This window comes from Candoia aspera, chromosome 4, assembly GCF_035149785.1.
Source record: "Candoia aspera isolate rCanAsp1 chromosome 4, rCanAsp1.hap2, whole genome shotgun sequence".
NCBI classification, from domain to species: Eukaryota; Metazoa; Chordata; class Lepidosauria; order Squamata; family Boidae; genus Candoia; species Candoia aspera.
In genome coordinates, this window is record NC_086156.1 from 3,890,931 (window position 1) to 3,909,812 (window position 18,882).

At 47.6% G+C, this 18,882-nt stretch overlaps 1 protein-coding gene across 1 annotated transcript in view; it reads right to left on the bottom strand.

Moving 5' to 3' along the window:
- Positions 1–1,645: 1,645 nt before the first annotated feature.
- The window catches only part of ZBTB47 (zinc finger and BTB domain containing 47), a 29,234-nt gene continuing 11,997 nt past the window's right edge, over positions 1,646–18,882 (bottom strand). The window contains exons 2-6 of the mRNA XM_063303313.1: positions 11,680–13,143; positions 7,815–7,962; positions 6,624–6,739; positions 5,179–5,323; positions 1,646–3,779 (exon numbers count right to left, since the gene is read on the bottom strand). Of these exons, the coding sequence (XP_063159383.1) occupies positions 3,376–3,779; positions 5,179–5,323; positions 6,624–6,739; positions 7,815–7,962; positions 11,680–13,143 (2,277 nt within the window). The 3' untranslated portion in view covers positions 1,646–3,375. The remainder of the gene's footprint in view (positions 3,780–5,178; positions 5,324–6,623; positions 6,740–7,814; positions 7,963–11,679; positions 13,144–18,882) is intronic.

Sequence of the window (18,882 nt, forward strand, 5' to 3'; positions counted from 1 at the left end):
TGTTAAGCAGTATGGTCATTAAATGAGTCACCATGTGACCAGACCTGATTTTACAACCATTTTTTATGCCGGTCATTAAGCGAATCCAGCTTCCTCAAACTGGCCCCAAAGGTTGCAAATTGCGATCATGTAACCACAGGATGCTGCAACTGGTCGTAAATGTGAGCCAGCTACCAAGTGCCAAATTGCGACCACATGACTGCAGGGGTGGTGCGATGTTTTGCAACAGTTGTAAGTGCGAGTACAGGTCAAAAAGCACTTTTTCTGAGGCTGTCGTAACTTTGGGCCGTCATTAAAAAAACGGTCATTAAGTGAGGACTACCCGTATCTGCAAAAAGGGGGCTGCTGTAGCTAAACAGCAATTTCACGCCAGATTTTAACAGTGGGCTTCCGAGTTTAGCATAAGCTTTTGGCCACTTCAATTTAACTCTCAAATGACCCAGTGGACCTGATTCCTTTCCAATCAGGAACTGGACAGGCGGCAGGTGCCAAGCCCCTTTTCAGGAACGGAGTGTTGGGCACAACTCTTGTGAAATCCTATCACTAGTGCAAAAAAACAAACAAACTGGGGCATGTGCGTAGGGGGAGATACACTTGCCACAACTTCATAGCCATGAGCTTTGCAGAGGGATAGCCCAAGCAGAGCAGGCAAGTCATACAGATGGTAACGCAGACCGGGTCACCCTCAAATCTCTGCTAGTACAAGAGTGATTGGGCCGGCTAGCGGCTTGGCAGTAACTGAAACCACATTTTAATTTAATTTAATTTAATTGAGAAGGGCTTCCTTCTTACGGAACCATGGGCAGTGGGACCGAGAAGGGGCTGGAATATTTTTGATAGGCGACTGTCCTCTCTTTCTGCCACTTAAGATGTAATTCGATTGTAGAAAAGTACTATATGCCATCCTAGCCCATTTAGAGGGGAACATCTCTGGGGAAGAGGGGTTAATAAGCCCACTAAGGTTCTGATTTAGGTCTCTTCTTGCTCCTTGGCTGGTCTTGCTTCTGAAGTGATGGAAGCTCCAGGGAAGGGTTTAACATCTCATTACCAATTACACCCACCCCCAAAATAAATGCTGTCTCCCCCATGAACGTGTGGCAAAAGGAAGGGAAGGTCTGAGCCCAAGTGGTAAAAAGAGAACTAGGTCCCACGCCTGTTCCAAGGTGGACACCCGTAAGTACTGGAAGTTGACCATGATCACTGAAGATCCTTCCTCCAACAGCTAGAAAAAATACACAGGTTTTATATAAGACAATTAAGGGGCAAGCTGCAGTATTTTTTCCTAGAGTAATTCTTAAGATGCAGTTAAAAATAGTATCTCAGATTTTCCCTCCCATGGATCTATACAGAATAAAGTGCTTCGTTATAAAGTTCCTTTTGTTTCCAATACTAAGAATTACTGATGGACATTTTTTTTCTTTTTCTGGCTATTTGGGCAGCAGATGCCAAATGCCATAAAGGTATTAGGTGGTCAAATGCCAGGCACTGAGTTAGTCTGAGATGTGTGAAGTCCGTCCTTCCTTCCTTCCTTCCTTCCTTCCTTCCTTCCTTCCTTCCTTCCTTCCTTCCTTCCTTCCTTCCTTCCTCCCTTCCCTTCCCTTCCCTTCCCTTCCCTTCCCTTCCCTTTCCTTTCCTTCCTCATCAATATACACTACCAAAGTTTCAAAGGACGTGAGCATCTCTCTTTCCAATGTTAACCACCACCTTAAGCATTTGACCTGAGGGTCATACCAGGAAGGAAGATTGTACAATCAGCCCTCAAGAGTTCAGTATGTGCCCTTTGTGCACCACTTCACCGTTATTGCACTATCTTGAACATTTTGGGGGGGCCACAGCCTTCCTGCAGCATCTTCCTTGTCCATTCAGGCATTATGGCTGTTGTTCCAGGGGCCAGCCCTGCTCACGTGGACGTACACACAAACAAAGAAAGGTCTTGGACGTTCTAGCCAAAGAGGATCCACCAAGCTTTGCCAAAGATGTGAAAGTTGGGGCAGGGAAGAGGACGCATCACCCCAAAGCAAAGACACAGTGAAACCCTTATGGTGTGTATGCGTGCATGAGTATGGGTCAATGTTTGAAACATGGCCCGCTTTTATGTGGACTGAAGGGGCCTTTGCCTTGATGATGAATAACAACTGTAGAATGGCTGAGCCAACGATGCCCCCAAGTTCTGGTCTTCTGTAAGAGAGTCTGGAATAACTTACAGATGTCCTATTGCGGAAGAGCTCTTAGGATTCAATATAATAAAGTGCAAAAAAAAAAAGTTAGAACCACCAATGCTTAATGCTAAAAAAAATATTTTTAAAGGCTCGATGTCTTCCTACAAAACAGTAGAAAAAGAGCTTGCAGAGAAGATAGGTCAGTTTCCAGAGGAGTCTTCTTGGGGAAGTGTGTTATCCTGCTCAAGAATAGTATGTGTAGAGTAGAAATCAAGGATTTGCAGACTTGTGATGGTGTTTAGGCTGGATGCTGTCTCCATCCCTCCCAAGGATGCTTGAATTAAGCCTGATGGTGGGACCCAGATGGTCATCAAGAAAAAGTCTCCTAATGTTCTACTGTTTTCAAGGGACTATTAGTGAAGAGAAACCTCATCTCTAGCCTGCAAGCATCAGAGGAGGCCAGGTGAGCGTCAAGCTACAGAAGTTGAGAAATGGATAGCTGCACCAAGGGATGGGCAAGAAGCTGGTCTTGGAAGAAGGTGCTGCATGCTCACACATTCAAGCATCCACTTTCTCGCACCAAGTATAGCTTTACTGTCCACATCTTGCCATTTCCTTTCAGTTCCACGGGAACTGAATGTCCCCATATGTTTCCATATTTTTCCATTCCTGTTCAGAGGAACTTGAGAAGCTACAGGGCTTTCTTCCAACCTTCTTGTCCTGGGCAAAAGCATCTCAGCCCTTCAAACTCCAAGAGAAACCCACATATCCATCTTACTCCCTGAAACCCACCTCTGACCAGATAGGTTTGAAAAGTCCTTGCCCGTACCTTCCTAACCGGCAAGCTGTACCAAGGCATCTTCTCTAGATCTTCGCAGTCAAAAAACAACACATTAATTTCTTCTACACCATCCATGCAGACTGGAGGATTACAGGACCTGGAAGTCCAACGCGTTATCAGAAGAACAGACCAAGCAAAGCTGGTCTGCATCCTTACATGAGCACAGATGAGAATGTTATCCTCAAGGCTTGGGGAATTTGAGCAGCAATGGTGGTCTCCAGGTTCCTGATGCTTCTGTTGAAGGGCAAGAACCTCAGGGCCCTCCAACTAAGACCCAAAGATGATGCCCAACCAAAATGTTTCCTGCAACGATCAATGGCACTCGAAAGACCTGTGGAACTACGAGCCAGTTTGATGCACCAGGCTGATCAGGGTCTAGTTGTTCATATTCACTCTGCTACCCGGGAAGAGAGCTGGCGGTGGTGGTAAAAGAGGAGGAGGAGGTATGCTGTGCGCATGATGCACAAGAGGCAGAGGAAGCGCATGGGAATGTGACGTCGAATGGACTGGAACTCCGGCCATCAAATGAGTTGAGTTGGTGTTCTGGGGAGTGGGGAGACCAAAGGAGTTTGTATCTCGGTTGGGTTCTGCAGCTGTCGGGTTGCTGACCCTGAAACACTTCTCCTTGTGGGCCTTGAGCATGTTGGAGAAGCGGAAACGCTGACCACAGACGTCGCAAGGGTAGGGCTTCTCTCCTGTGTGGGTCCGGCGGTGGCGTTTCATGTTGGGACGACTGGTGAAGCTCTTCCCACAGATCTCACAGATGTATGGCTTTTCACCTGGAGAAGTGGGGTGGGGTGGGGTGGAAGACAGTCAGAGATCTTTCCTTAAAATGTTCCGCTGTAGTCACAGTCAGCCCAGAACCAACTTTCAAGGAAAGGAATGGGAAACTAAGTCAGGGGTGGCGTTAGGAGAGGAATCAAGAAGAATCAGGCATTAGCCAATCAGTGCTGCGTATCAGACTTGCTGGCAAGAAAGATTAGGACCAAATGGCTACCATCATGATCGCTAGCCTCACCACCCCAGCAGGTGGAAAGAGGACCTCTTTTTAATTCGGGTAGAATGGTCAACCAAATGGCAAACTGTGATGGGCTGTGAGAATCACCTTGGGAGACCGGAGGAAGAGCCGCAGCCTAGACAATGGCCTGATAAGAGAAATCTGAGTCCAAAGCAGGGATGGGGGTGGAGAACGCATCTCAGAAGGGACCCTCCCTAGTTCCCTGGAAAGTAAAGTCAGGGGAAGGGGGAAGCACTTTCAGACTTGCAAGACTGATGCCAGCCCTTCAAGGTAGTCCAGACAGGAAACCAAAATCATGAGTACTAACACTACTGTTATTGTAAGGTTACAGCAGCAGAACTTGCAAATCTGAAAGCACTCCCCCTCCCCTTGCCTTTATGTTCCAGGGAACTAGGGAGGGTCCCTTCTGAGATGCTTTCTCAGACTACATCCCTGCTTTGGACTCAGATTTCTCTTATCTGACCATTGTCTAGGCTGCGGCTCTTCCTCCGGTCTCCCAAGGTCACTCTCACAGCCCATCATCCAAATGCGGTTCAGTTTTAGTAAGCATAAAGTGATGTCCCCTGGGACAACCCTCCCCCACAACTTCACACTCACAGTGATGTGTTCTGAGCTGCCTACAACTAACCAAAAAAAGATCTTGGGGTAATAGTGGTGAGCAAAATTAAGATGAACTCCAGGTGCTACAGTTATGAAAATGGCAAATTCTGCACTAGGAAGAGTTGGGAAAGAGACTGACCGTAAAAACCGTGTAATGGGAAGAAGGAATAACCTTGAGGGGCAGGAGGAAGAACCGCTTCCAAGGCAACGGTCAGATAAAAGAAACCTGGGTCCGGGCCAGAACTGTAACTTGAGAAAGCATCTCAGGCAAGACCCTCCCTTGTTCTCATGAAGATGAAGGGAGGGAGGGGGGAAGCGCATTCAGACCTGCAAGGTTCTGTTCCTATAACCTTTATAATAAAAGTGGAATTAGCCTGCATGACTTTGGTTTCTGAGTTGGGTCTGCCTCAAAGGGCTGACATCAGTCCTGCCAGTCTGAATGCACCGGGTGTGATTATTCACGACAGCTGGGAATCATCATCAGCCAAGTCCCGCGAAAGAGTAAACAGGACAATGCGCGAAAAGCGGGACGGCCCAGGATGCAGGACGGTCGATCTCACCTGTGTGTGTTTTCATGTGCTCATCGAAGTACTGCTTCATGTTGAAGTCCTTCCCGCACCACTGGCACATGAACTGCTTGTGCCCGATGTGGAGGCTCATGTGCGAGCGCAACTGGTACTTATACTGGAATCTCTCGTTGCAGTTCTGGGTGGATTAGCAAGAGAGGGGGAACTTGGCGTGAGAAGGCAGCAGACGCTTTGCCGGACTGAAGTGCAACATGAGGTTCTCCTTGTAGCGTCCATTTCATTCTTCCAACTATCTCAGGGGGTAGGCCGAGAGAGGGACTGGCCGGCTGAAAGCCATCGCGTGGGCTTTGTGGCTATGTCAGGACTGAAATATGGTTTCACCCAAGCTTCTGACCCAACCTTCCCAACCTGGTGCCCTCCGGAGTTGCTGGGAGGGATTCCCGTGCCAGCATGGAGAACCTCTGGAAGCCACTAAGTTGGAGAACTTGAGGAAAGTTGGATCGCTTTCCTTTCCTTTTCTTTTCCTTTCTGGGACAAATCTTGGGGCTCATGTTTTACCTAACGTGCCCAGGAACCAGCAGGCATGCTTTGGGCGATGCCAGGACCATGAGAGGGACACCCCATAGGCACGGTGTTGAATCTGCACCCGTGCACCATCGAAGGGTGAGGGCTTGCCATTGCAACCTTCTCTCCCACATTACTCCCTCAGTTTTCATTACTTAAGAGAAATAAAAGAGAAACTACATTATGGAGAAAGGCCCAGCTTTTACACCTGACTTTCCAGGTAAGGTGCGATTTTTATCTAGCATTAGGTACAGGTAGTCCTCGCTTAACAACCATTTGTTTAGTGATGGTTCAGACTTACAACAGTGCTGAAAAAAACAACTTATGACTGGTTCTCACACTTACGACCACTGCAGCGTCCCCATGGTCACCACTTGGGCACTTAGAAACTGGCTCACATTTATGACAGTCACAGTGTCCCGTGGTCACATGATCTCCATTTTAGACCGTCCTGGCTGGCTTCTGGCAAGCAAAATCAAGGGGGAACCCTGTGATTCGCTTAATGATCACATGGTTCGCTTAACGCCCGCAGTGATTCGCTTAACGACCAACGCAAAAAGGTCGTAAAATTGGGTCAGATTCGCTTAATGACCGCTTTGCTGAACAACCCAAATCCTGGTCCCCATTGTGGTCGTTAAGCGAGGACTACCTGTAGTTTGATATGCCATTCCTGTTATCTGCAAATACACACGTGGCTTTTTAGAAGAGAAATGCAGGCGGGGATGGATCAGTCTGCATCTGAACCTGGGTATAAAACAGAAAAACTCCCTACACCTTATGCCAGAGTCTGACAGAAATGTGGGATTGCTAATCACATCAGCGATGTTTTCCCAGGCCATGGAAACGGACGCTGGTTCTGCAAGTGTTAACTGCACGAATGGCAAAGCGGGTCACAGACAGACAAGGATTCTCACCTCGCATTTAAACGGCTTCTCCCCCGAGTGCTGAAGGGAATGTACTTTCAGAGACATGCTGCGCTTGAATGATTTCCCACACGTCTCACAGGTGAAAGGCATGTCCTTGGTGTGAGCTGAAAGGCAGAGAGGGATCAGGGTTGTCTCCTAAGGCCATCCATGAAGCGCTGAGCCCAGCTACCTGATCGGATCTGCTTAAGACACGTGACTTCAGGCAATCTCTGCCGTGAGCGGCCCCAGGTAAGAAGGGTCCCCCCGAGAAGACTGGCAGCTCGGGGCTGGGGGAAATTTTGAGATCCTCTCCATGTGGATGGGGCTCCTTCTCCTGAAGCCCAAAAAGTGGACAGCCTAGCAAGAATAGCACACCTGCACTTCTGCAGCACCACCACAGCTCTGATCGTGGGGCCCAGTTCAAGGAAACCCAGGATAAAGGTTGGGAGTCACGTTCTAATTCAGTTGGAGCAACTGAAGATCTGGAGGGGTTGCAGTAAACCAGATGTGTTCAACCTGGCATCTACAGAAGTTTTGGAAATACAACTGTCTGGAAATATCGCTGCTTCATTCAGTACGCCTTAGGGCACTTACGGCCAAAACGGCTTGGAACTGAAGAGCCAACAAGAGATCTGACGCAACACAGGAAGTCCTCGACTTCCAGTCACAACTGGGACTGGAATTTCCATCATAAGCCGTCGCAGTCGTAAGTTGAGTCCCCACGTGACCGGACCCGTTTTTACGACCATTTTTACAGGAGGCATCGAACGAATCACTGTGGTTGTTCAGTGCATCCAGCTTCCCCAGAACACAGCAAAAAAGTCGCAAAACGCGATCATGTGACTGTGGGATGCTGCAACCGGCTGTAAATGCCAGCCGGACGCCAAGCACCTGAAATGCCGTCATGTGGCCCCGGGGGTGTGGTGCAACGTCTTGTGGCGCCTGGAGGTGCTTCACAGGCCATAAAGCACCCATTCCAAGGCCGTCGTAACTTCGGACCGTCGCCAAACGAACGGTCGTAAGTCGAGGACTACCTGTATTGCAAGGAGAGTAGAGCTGGAACAATATTAATTGCCACAGGCAACTATCCTGTCAGACCAAGGCTCACTACCTGAGAATTTCTGCCTCTCCAGAAGTTGTTAGACGCACGACTGCCTCGCTCGACCCCACCTGCTCCCCTCGGCTCCCTGCCCCACTCACCAACCATGTGTTTCCGCACATGCGCCATCGTGTAGAACTTCTTCTCACAGATCTCACAGGAAAACTTCTTCTCCGCGTAATTGTGGACAATTTTGTTATGCTCGTGCAGGGACCACAGTTTCTTAAAAGCCTTCCCGCAAGTATTGCACTGCAAGGAAGGAGGCCCGCAGGTTACCTTTGGGACAGGCTGTCCCGTTATACATAAATCAGTTCTCTACCTGTTGTAACGTGACGGCGTTGACTGATGACGTAATTGATTATGGCCCCAGGAGTCCATTTCTCTTCCAAGCTTATACAGGCTTAACCTTTCTTGCCCAACCAGACTTATTCTTACCTAATTCAGACTATAAATCGGTTGCCAGTATAACCTGGATCAATGTCCCTAATCGCTTCAGCTTCTTCCTTCTCCCTCCACCTCTCTTTTCCTTCCGTCTTCACACAAGGAACTCTGTGAGTAGGAACCGCTGCAAGGCCAAGGATAGATTGTTCCATTTCTCAAACTCTAAGCCAGGTTGAACTGCAGAAACATACACCTTCTCGCCTACAGAAGGGTCTTTGCCGGCAAACTCAGAATATTTGTTTTCCTATTCTAGGGCTGCCTTTAGCAAGAGGCTCAAGATCTGAAGAAACAAATGAATTTTCATAAACATCCTTATAATCCATCCAGGCTTCAGAAAAACTTTTAGTCATATTTTTTCCCCCTCTGTATTGCAGTGTTTCTCAACCTTGGCAACTTTAAGATATGTGGACTTCAACTCCCAGAATTCCCCAGCCAGCATGGCTGGCTGGGGAATTCTGGGAGTTGAAGTCCACATATCTTAAAGTTGCCAAGGTTGAGAAACACTGCTGTATTGGATTATTTTAACTTTCGGTATTTTATTTTTTTAGTAAATTGGTTGCTAGCTGCCCAGAGTTAATGTACTTCCGATGATCAGTCATATACATTTTTTAAAATAAATCGATACATAAATAAGGGGTGCAAAAAATCTGCTTTTATCGATGGCTGGAAAAATAGGGGGTCAGCAGAAGATAGGGGAGAGGCAAATTTAATTACTCTGCTTGCTCCGATTTTCTCTTTGGACTGCTTCCCCGCGCTTAGCTCTATCTACTTTACAAGACTGTTGCCAGGATTAAAAATCAGGGGATGCCACCTTCATTAATACGGAGTCGAGCGCCTTGAGAATGCAACAGAAGTCAAATAGGGGGAAAGGGAGTTTGGTCCGGTCTTTCCAAATTCCTCAACTTCTTGCTTCTTTTATTTGACCCCTACAGAATCACCTCCTGGGGAACCAAAGCTGGTTTTTACTTGGTCAATCGCAAACATGGACCCCAACCTCATAAGCCAGGAATGATAGATTTCCCCATTCGAGCTATTTTTCCCCCCACTTGTCCTCCCTTTCCCATTTTTTCCCCCTGTTGTCCAGGGAAATTATGAAAAAATTATGTGCGTGTCCCTTGGCAGCAGGCGAAGCACACACGCTCCACTTTTCTTGCTACCGATCCAGAGTCCGTCCGAAAAGTTCCCCCCTTCCCTTGCTGCAGTTCTGCTTCCTACCACTTACTGGCGCTGCAGTGTTGCAAAATGCCACATTCTGCAGCCAGAAAAACACACACACACACACACACACAGAGGACCCCTCAAAGCATCCTTCTGCTAGGAATTCAGATTGCATTGGCAGCATCTCCTATCATATGATCTGGATCACGACACCTAGTGCTGAGAAAGAGCACAAACCCATTTTCTTCTCCTTCCCCAGCTGGGAATTGACTCAGGGACTGAGAGGCAATTGAACCCATCGCTAAACTCGATCCAAGATCCTTGTCCAGGTCCCTGGCCTAAAACAAAAGTGGAATTGTGCTAAAGAGTGGTATCACATCTCCCAGTTTCCTGTAAAGGAGCTGTGGATTCTGAGAAAGGAAACACAGTGCAAAAAACGAGAAAGCCACAATTGCGCTGAGCGACAAAAGCCACAACAATCCCTTTCTTCTCAGGGGACTGGAATACCTGATTCCACACGCACCTGAAAGTCATTTTTTCCAAAATGAAAATCTCGTTTTACTGGAGAGGAATGGCACCGTACAAGGGGGCGCTGATTTACTCAAATTCTGCCCTCTTACACGCAACAAGTAGCTTTGGGGAATTTTTCAGGCCTGAAACTAATACAGGACAGACGAGTTTAAACACGCCGGGGGAACAAGGGGCCCTGCAGCTGTGGAACTCCTTGCTACAAGATGCAGTCCTGGGAATTACCTGAGCAGGTTTTGCAAAAAATAAAAAGGCAATTAATTAAAATCAGGTGTGTTAAGTCTACGGATGAGAATTGGGATGGGGTACTGGGAAGGTGCTGGAATAGGAGTGGGGAGACCCAAATTCTCACCCCCCTCAGCCACAGAAGCTCCCTGAGGGACTTTGGACCAGTCTCTCTCTCTCTCTCTCTGCCCAGCCTACTTTGCAAGGTTGTTGTTGGGTGTGAACTAAGAAGACCCAGTTCTAATCCCCCTTCAATCACAGAAGATCCTTGAGTGGCTTTGAGACAGGCCCTCTCTTTTAGCCCAAGCCTACCTCCCAAGGTTGTAGGGAAAAAACCGGAGGAAGGATCCTTATCTACTCCAACTTACACTCTTGAATGAAAGGTGAAATGTAAAGCTAATGAAATACAGACATTTGGCAAATGAGTGAAAGTGGTACTGTTTCGGTGGGTTTCTAACCCTTTGTGGTTCTTCATACCTTGTAATGTTAGGAGCTCCCCCCCCTTTTCCCACAATTGGTTTATTTATTTGATTAAATTTAGCGGCCGCCCAACTCCAGACAACTTACGCTTTTAAAAAGGAAACGCTGCAATACAGGTAGTCCTCACTTAACAACCACAATTGGGACTGGAATTTTGGTTGCTAAGTGAAGCAGTCATTAAGCAAATATTACCCAATTTCGCAACCTTTTTTGCAGCAGTTGCTAAGTGAATCACCACAGGCATTAAGTGAACCATGTGGTTGTTAAGCAAATCACACAGTCCCACATTGATTTTGCTTGCCAGAAGCCAGTCGGGAAGGTCAAAAATGATGATCATGTAACCATGAGATGCTGCGATGGTCATAAGTGTGAGTACTGGTCATAAATCAGTTTTTTCAGTACCATCGTAAGTCTGAACTGTCATTAATTGAATGTTTGTTAAGTGAGGACTACCTGTATTAAAAAAAAAGCCCACGTCCTTCCAGAAAAAAACATAGTAAACCAAAGAAGTTGTATTTTTTTTGTATTGTAACTTTTACCTCCTTGTTCCCTGCCCAGCATCCATCTGATTTGGAGCAAGATATAAATACTGGAAACAAATAACTAAAGCAATCAGTAATAATGGTGTTAAACTTGGCCAGGAGTCAGCAACCTACGGCGTGCATAAGGCTCCCCTGGCTGCAGTCATTGGGGGCCAAAAATGGCAGATTTGCAAATTGGGCCTTTTTTCTCCTTGATTCTTTTCCAGAAATAAGGGTAAGAGTGGCAGGGAGGCAAATGACCCCATTTCCTCCTATGAAAGACCTACATAATATTTCGCAGTGGCACTATTTTGGGCCAGGGTGGGGGTTGCGGAAGGGTGGAATTGGCTTTTGGCTCCCATCCCCACCCTTTAAACTCTCCCCCCCCAACAAAAAGGGTCAAGAGATCATCTATGCCCCCCCAATTCGTCAGGAGAGCAGGCTGTCGAAGGAAAGCTGGGCAGGCCGGGAGCACTGAGCGTTGGGGCGAAGCCTTTGATTCCCCCTGGCTAGGAAAGAGGCCTGCAAGCAGGCCGCCAGCTCCCGCCAAGACCTCCAGAACTACGGCGTGAAGGAGAAGCCAAACCCTAACTTGGGCCAAGGAGGTCCTCACCTGAATGTTCTTCTCACAGTCTGTCTGATGGTGCAAGAGCAGCTCGCTTTCCAGCAGGAACCTCTTGCCACACTTGTCGCAGATCTGCATGCGGCTGTGTGTGACGTTCATGTGTTTCTCCAGGTACCAGCGGTTGTTGAAAACCCGGGGGCACTTCTTGCAAGGGTAATGCTGCTTCTCCTCCAGCTTGACCTTCTGGCCATGGCTATCCTGTTCCTTCTTCTGCTTCTTGACTCTCTGGTCCTCCCCTTTGTCCTCCTCAGCTCCTTCCTCTTCCTCCTCCTCCTCCTCTCCCTCTTCTTCCGTCATGGTGGCAACTTTGGCAGTTTTTTGGGAGACGGCTGACCCGGTGGCCTTGGCAAGCTGCCTAGTCCTGTGGGGCGCTCCCGTCTTCTCCCCTTTAATCTCAGCTGCTACGTCATTACTGTCATTGTCCCCTTTGTCCTCCTCCTCTTCCTCCTCTTCCTCCTCCTCCTCCTCCTCCTCTTCCTCCTCTTCAGAGGTATCTTCCAGGTCTTCCTCTTCAGACTGCTCCTCACCTTCATCCCCCACTTCTGCATCCTCATCTTCCCCGTCCCCGTTTTCTTGTTCTGGTTCGCCCACAGAGGAATGCCCTTCTCCTTCTGGCCGCCCAGCCTCTGTGGCCACCGTAGCCACTTGGCTGGCGGCTGAAGGCTGTCCCTCTGTGCCTTTGGAGACATTGAGGGTCTGGTTGTTCAGGTTGACCTCCACAATGATTTGCTCGCCACGGCTGTAGGAGCCTCGGCTGGCCAGGGGCGCCTCAGACGCGTCCCCTTCCACCTTGCAGACAGGAGGGACGCCGCTTTTCTCCTCCTTGTAGAACGTCTTGCTGGCCACGGATGGATGGTTCTGGTCGCCATCCTCCACCCGCACAGAATACGGGATGTCCCCTTCTCGGGCGAAGATCTTGGGACGCGGGGGGTCCACTTCTTGCTTGATGTCACGGTAGAACTGGGGAGGTGGCCCAGCTCTGCCACAGCTGTCTGGAGTCAAGGCCATCTTGTTGGTCACGGCCAAGCCGAGAGCTCGGGTGGTGAGGAGCTCCCGGCAGGAGGAAGCGATGCTGCTCATCTGCAAGACGGACGCAGCGCTCAGGACATCCTGAACATTGGAGGCGTTGACCAGCAGCTTCGAGGTGTAGATGAAATTCAGGATCTGCTGAAGACCGAGGGGGGTCAAGGCCCCCAGGGAGAGCTCCACCCGCTGCAGCTGCTTGTTCTGGGTGAAGAGGGAGTGGAAGAACCGGCTGGAGGCAGCAAGGACCCCCTTGTGGGCTGGGAAGAGGCTCTCCTGCTGCACCAGGACGATGTCCACGTCGCACAGGTCTGGCTGGAAGAGGCGCTGCTCATTCAGCCCGTCCATCAAACAAGCGGAGTGGAGGGCTGCGTCTTCCACCAGGCAGTACTCAGGGGCAGGGCGATCAGCTGTCTTCTCAGCTATCAGCTGCCGGGAGGAGGGCGGAAAAGAAGAAGGGAGGAAGGAGGAAGGAAGGAAAAGGAAGAGGGAGACAGAATGATAGAGGAGGGAGCGAGGGAGGGAGGGACAGAGAAAAAAGAAATATGGTGGGAGGGAGGAAGGAAGGGAGATGGAAGGAAGGAAGGAAGGAAGGAAGGATAAAGGAATAAAGGGAGGAAGAGAGGAAGGGAGGAAGGGAGGAAGGGAGGAAGGGAAGAAGGAAAAGCAAGAGGGAGAGAAAAAGAATGAGGATGGATGGATGGATGGAAGGAAGGAAGGAAGGAAAGAGAAAGGAATAAAGGAAGGGAGGGAGGAAAAGCAAGAGGGAGAGAAAAAGAATGAGGAAGGAAGGAGGGAGGGAGGGAAAAGAGGTAGAGAGAGAAAAAAGAAAGATGGTGGGAGGGAGGAAGGAAGGGAAGATAAGGGAGGGAGGGGGAGAAAGAAAGAACAGGTTAAAGCAACATTGGAGATAATCTCAACCCTCTTTCTTGGCATGGCCTGAGCCCACCAAACTCCTGACACTGCTTTAGCACCAATGCCCATGTGACCTTGTACGGTCAATACACCTATTCCCATCTGTGTCCTTTCCAGAGCCGGTGTCCACACGTGCTTTTTCCCTCCCTTCCCCACCACTTTTTCCTTTGCGATGTGCTTCTAGGATTGTAAGCCTTCAGGCCTGGGCTGCCTTAGCGTACCAGCTGCATATACCCCCTACTCCCTGTGCTGCGGAGAGCCACAACGCTTGAAAGGGGTCAGTCAAAATACTGCACACCCTCGATAGCACATGCAGACCGGGTGTGATTATTTGGCAGACAAACACCCCTCTGCGCACAACCTGAAATACTCCAAAACATCAACAGGAAAATTCAGGTGGAGCATTCGCCCAGACTTTAAAAATCTTGAAGGCCATCTGGATTGGACCAAAGTTTTTGACTTGGAGTTCCTTTATTACAGCACTCGAAGAGTGAAAGAATGCAAAACACAAAGTAAGTAATCAGCCACTTTTACCAACTAACCTTAAAACTATGAATAGTCCACAGTCACCTCAGTGCGGATTCTACAGGCGCTGTAGCAATATTTAGAGGCATTTAACGAGGTTAAAAGTCTTTCTAGTTCTGATCTCATTCCCTTGTGATTGGCTCTTCTCCAACATCTGGCAACATATATTTTGCAAAATCAAAAGTCTCCCCATCCCTAATAGCAGTGTTTTTCAACCTTGGCAACTTTAAGACGTGTGGACTTCAACTCCCAGAATTCCCCAGCCAGCCATGCTGGCTGGGGAATTCTGGGAGTTGAAGTCCACACGTCTTAAAGTTGCCAAGGTTGAAAAACACTGCTTTATAGGGAGAACCCCCTGGTCCCCAGTCCAGTGCTTTTATCTCTCTCTTGAGTCTGGATCAATCTAACTGGGTATGTTTTAAAAACAAACCCACTTGTGACACCAGCATCTTGCAAACGGAGGGTTGCATTTCTGCCGTTTGAGAGATAACAGCCTTAGAGCATCAAAGAAACTTATTTAAGTTTATTTAAGAAACTTCAACAGCTGAAGTTTCTCAGGTGAAAGCAAGGAACATTATAACCTTTTTTTAACGCACTACTGACTTCCACACAGAAGGAATTCTGTAGCTGTTGCTCCAGATGCCTGTACCGGGATCCCCAAAAGTTAATGTCCGCCCATTAAAAGCAATGACTTGTTTGCTATGTTAACAGAACGCATGACGATGAATCAAAGTACACACATGGTGGTTTTCTCTCTCTCTCTTTTTTAACTGGGAGGAGCAAAGCATCACCTCTAAAACTGTCAAGTCACATTCAACAAGTTCCCCAGTTGGGATCTGTAGCAGGAAAGAGAAACCACAGCTCTTTTCTAAACCAAAACATGCTTTGAAACCCCAGCAGGGAAATTGCTCCAGTGAAAAAGAAAAAGAAAAAATTGGTTTTAAAGGTGCTGGTAGCAACCTTCTGGAGAAAGTGGGGAAAAAGTAAACCTGCCCAGCTTTTCTGTCCACACCCTCGATCTTGCAATTTGCAACTGTCGGATTTCCTGGATTTTTTTCTGGTTACTAAACTCAGAGGCCATTGGTTGACCCGCTGTGATGTCACAGAACGTTGGGAATCCCAAGCATCCAGAGAAACTCCAAACTCCTGAAAAATTACCACAGGTAGTCCTCGCTTAACAACCATTCAGTTGGTGATGGTTCAGACTTACAACAATGCTGGAAAAACCGACTTACGGCCGGTTCTCACACTTACAACTGTCGCCGTGTCCCCACAGTGGCGTGATCACAATTTGGGAACTTGGCAACCAGTTCTCATTTCTGACCTTCACGGCATCCCATGGTCACGTGAACGCCATTTTTGACCTTCCCAGCCGGCCTCTGGCATGCAAAATCAATGGGGAGCCATGTGATTCACTTAACGACCACCACAAAAGGTCGTAAAATTGGGTTGGATTTGCTTAATGACCACTTTGCTTAGCAACTGAAATTCCAGTCCCAATTGTGGTCGTTAAGCGAGGACTACCTGTAGTTTAAACTAGAAGTGAAACAACAACAACAAAATACCACCAAGCAGTTATGAAATTGGAGAAACAGATGTGTTTCCTTATCTTCTACCACCAACCGGAATCCCTGGTCTTGCTAACTTGCAAATTGCAGAAGCTCCCCTGCCTTGTCAAGTTACCGAAAGCACATCCCTGGCTGCTGAGATCAGCTCTACCACCCCAGCACCGTCTAGCTTTTGCAGAGGTGTTGGCAATGCCCTGGCCCCCTTGTGCAGTCACAGGGACTAGAAACATTGGTAACAGGAATGAATGAGCCGAGAATTTTAGGGTATTCAGTTCTGTAGCTGAGACATCTCCCGCAAGGCTGGGCTAAAATCTACACCGCTGCTCAAAAGCTAAAAACAGAGTGCAAGTATTGGCATCCGGGTCTGGGCATGCCATGCCCTCTAAAATCATTGTAAAATCTGATCCTGATCTGGTTTTTACCCTCCCGCTCCCTTTCTCGTGGTTTCTGAACCTCCTAACCCAGCCATGTTAGATTCTGCCCTTTTGCAGAGATTCATTTCTGACTTCTCTCTCTTTCCACCCCCCTTCCAATTTTCTGACTCATTTTTGAAGCTGATGTTTGTGCATTGGCTCAAAATCTAGGGAAAGTTTAGAGCCTTGGACTAAACAAATATGATTCTTAAGTCTTTTTGGAATTCGGGGGGGTGGGGGGGAAGAACCATGAAAGACATCTGTTGAAAACATAGGTGGTTGCCAACATGCATTATGCAAGCAGAGCCATTAACTGCAGCCTGAGATGACAGCAGCCTGGCAGAAACGTGAAAAGAGGCTGATATTGAACAGAAAATATAAATTCTGCAAGAGAAAATGCGAGTAAGCAAGTCGGACGGCCAACTTCAGCCAGCAACTACAGGGGAACCCACCAGGAATCCCTGATCTGTTCTAGACCCCTCGTCTCCTATTAGGAACTACCTTCTTTTCTCAGACTAAGATTTCGTATCAGGAAGAATGACAGGTTCCTAGAAATGGATATCCTTGAGGTCATCTAGTCCAACCCCCTGCTACGCTCCCCTCGCATCCCTGCAAGATGGCTGTCTGCTGTTTTCTTCAAAGCAACTTAGATGCTGCTGCTTCTGGAAGAAAACAGTGAAAATACTGTATATCTTAAGCTTTGGGGGAAGAAGGGCTGTGTAAGTCCTTCAAAAGTTATTATGATTTATTGTACGGGCCTCCTGAGCCATTTCAGAGTACAATTTGAGAGAGATTCAAATGAAACATCTGGTCTAATGGGTTAGCCTAAGTATCTTCGTTCAATAAAATTGATTGAAAACTGAGCATCAGCCAGGAGTATAATGGGACTGCAGACAAGGCAAATGCAATTTCTGACGGCATCGATAGAAGTATACTTTCCGAATCCCAAGAGGTCATTGTTCCAATCCATTGTCCTTTGATCTGACCTCACCTTGAAAACGTCCAGTTCTTAACCCACTTTAAGAAGGTTTCAAAGAAATTGGAAGGGATTTAGAGAAGAACAAATGAAGACTAGGATCTGGGTGTGTTTTGCCTTGAAGATTAAGGGAGATAGGATAGGCCTCTTCTAATTCCTGAAAGAAAGCCCCACCCAAGAGGTCAAGATCTCTTTGCTCTCGTTCCAAAAAATGGGTTTAAGTTACAAGAAGTCGGACTCCATGTGAATGTTACTCAAAACTTCCTAACAGTGAGAACGGTTCAACCGTGGAGCCAAAGACATAGAGCAGCATTTCTCGACCTTGCTGGCTGGGGAATTCTGGGAGTTGAAGTCCACCCATCTTAAAGGTGCCGAGGTTGAGAAACACTCATCCAAAACCATGCTCGGTTCCAATCAGTGAGACATCTTGGCTTCTCACAAACTAAAATCTGATCTACCTCCTTCTGCTCAAAATGGTAAGAATGCAGAGGGCAAGTTTTGGATTGGATTTTAATTTTTTTTTTTTTAATGTTTATCACAGGGTGCCAAGGAACAGGTTCTGAGAGTTCAGCTTTTTATTCTAAACTCCAGACCCACTTAAGTTTTATTGACTGCATTGGGCTGTTTCTGGCAAGGCAGCTGTGTGGTGCAATTAAACGGGATAAAAAACAGGAACCAATTTAGAAGAGATTTGTTGGCTCCAATTGCCCAGTTTGAAGCTCAGCTTTCATCTCTTCCAAACTTCCCCTTCTCCCACTCCCCAGCTTTAAACTTTTTAACTGTTGGCTGCAGGTTGAAGGGTGATTTTGATTTACATACAGGTAGTCCTCAACTTATGACCATTCATTTAGCGACCATTCCAAGTTACGACAGCGCTGAACAAATGGTGGTTATGACAGGTCCTTAGAGTTCTGGCCATCCCAGCACTGCCGCAGTCACGTGATTGCACACCTTCCCTGAGTCTCCCTCAACCCCTTGCCACGCCTCCCTTGCACCCCTGCACACCTTCCCTGACCCTAACCACGCCACCCTCGCAATTTCACGCACCCTCCCTGAGACTTGGTTGTGGGAAGCTGGCAGGAAGTTGCCTTGCCTAATGACCATGGGAGTCGGTTAACAATGGCAACTGGGACTGCAGGGATTGCTGTCATTAAGCAATGCGGTCACGCTTTATGGCCGTATCACTTAGCAATGGACGTTCTGGTCCCAATTGCTGTCGTAAGTCGAGGACTACTTGTAATTGCCTCTGATGCATTTATGCACCGAAGCACCCCCATTTGTTAGAAGGGAAAGCTAGGTGGTGCAAATACATGACATGATGAAATAATAATAATTTCTAGTCGAATAGTCTGTAATAAAATGCATTAAATGATTTTTTTTTTTTAAAAACACCCAATCTGTGTAGGGGAGGGAGAATTTTCAGCTTTTTATTCTCAACATCCGGTCCAATTAAGTGTTATTGATTTCTCTCCATTACTTGAAAATTTCTATCTGCTCCTGCTACATACTGCCCAGTTCCGGAAACTAGCTTAACCAAGTTAGTTACAAAGCTATTGACTACATTAGCATGACATGCAAAGCTTAGTTAGCTTTAACCCAGAAGTATGTGCCACCCACTCCTTGCTGCACTGAGGTAAAACCGTTAAACCTATTTTATTTCAATGTGCTTGCCCATCTTCGCTTTATGATTTTTTTTTTTTGGCTCTGATGGTCTTATTTATTATTAGGTCTTTGGCTTTTTGTTCACATTGTACACCACGGGGAGCCCTCT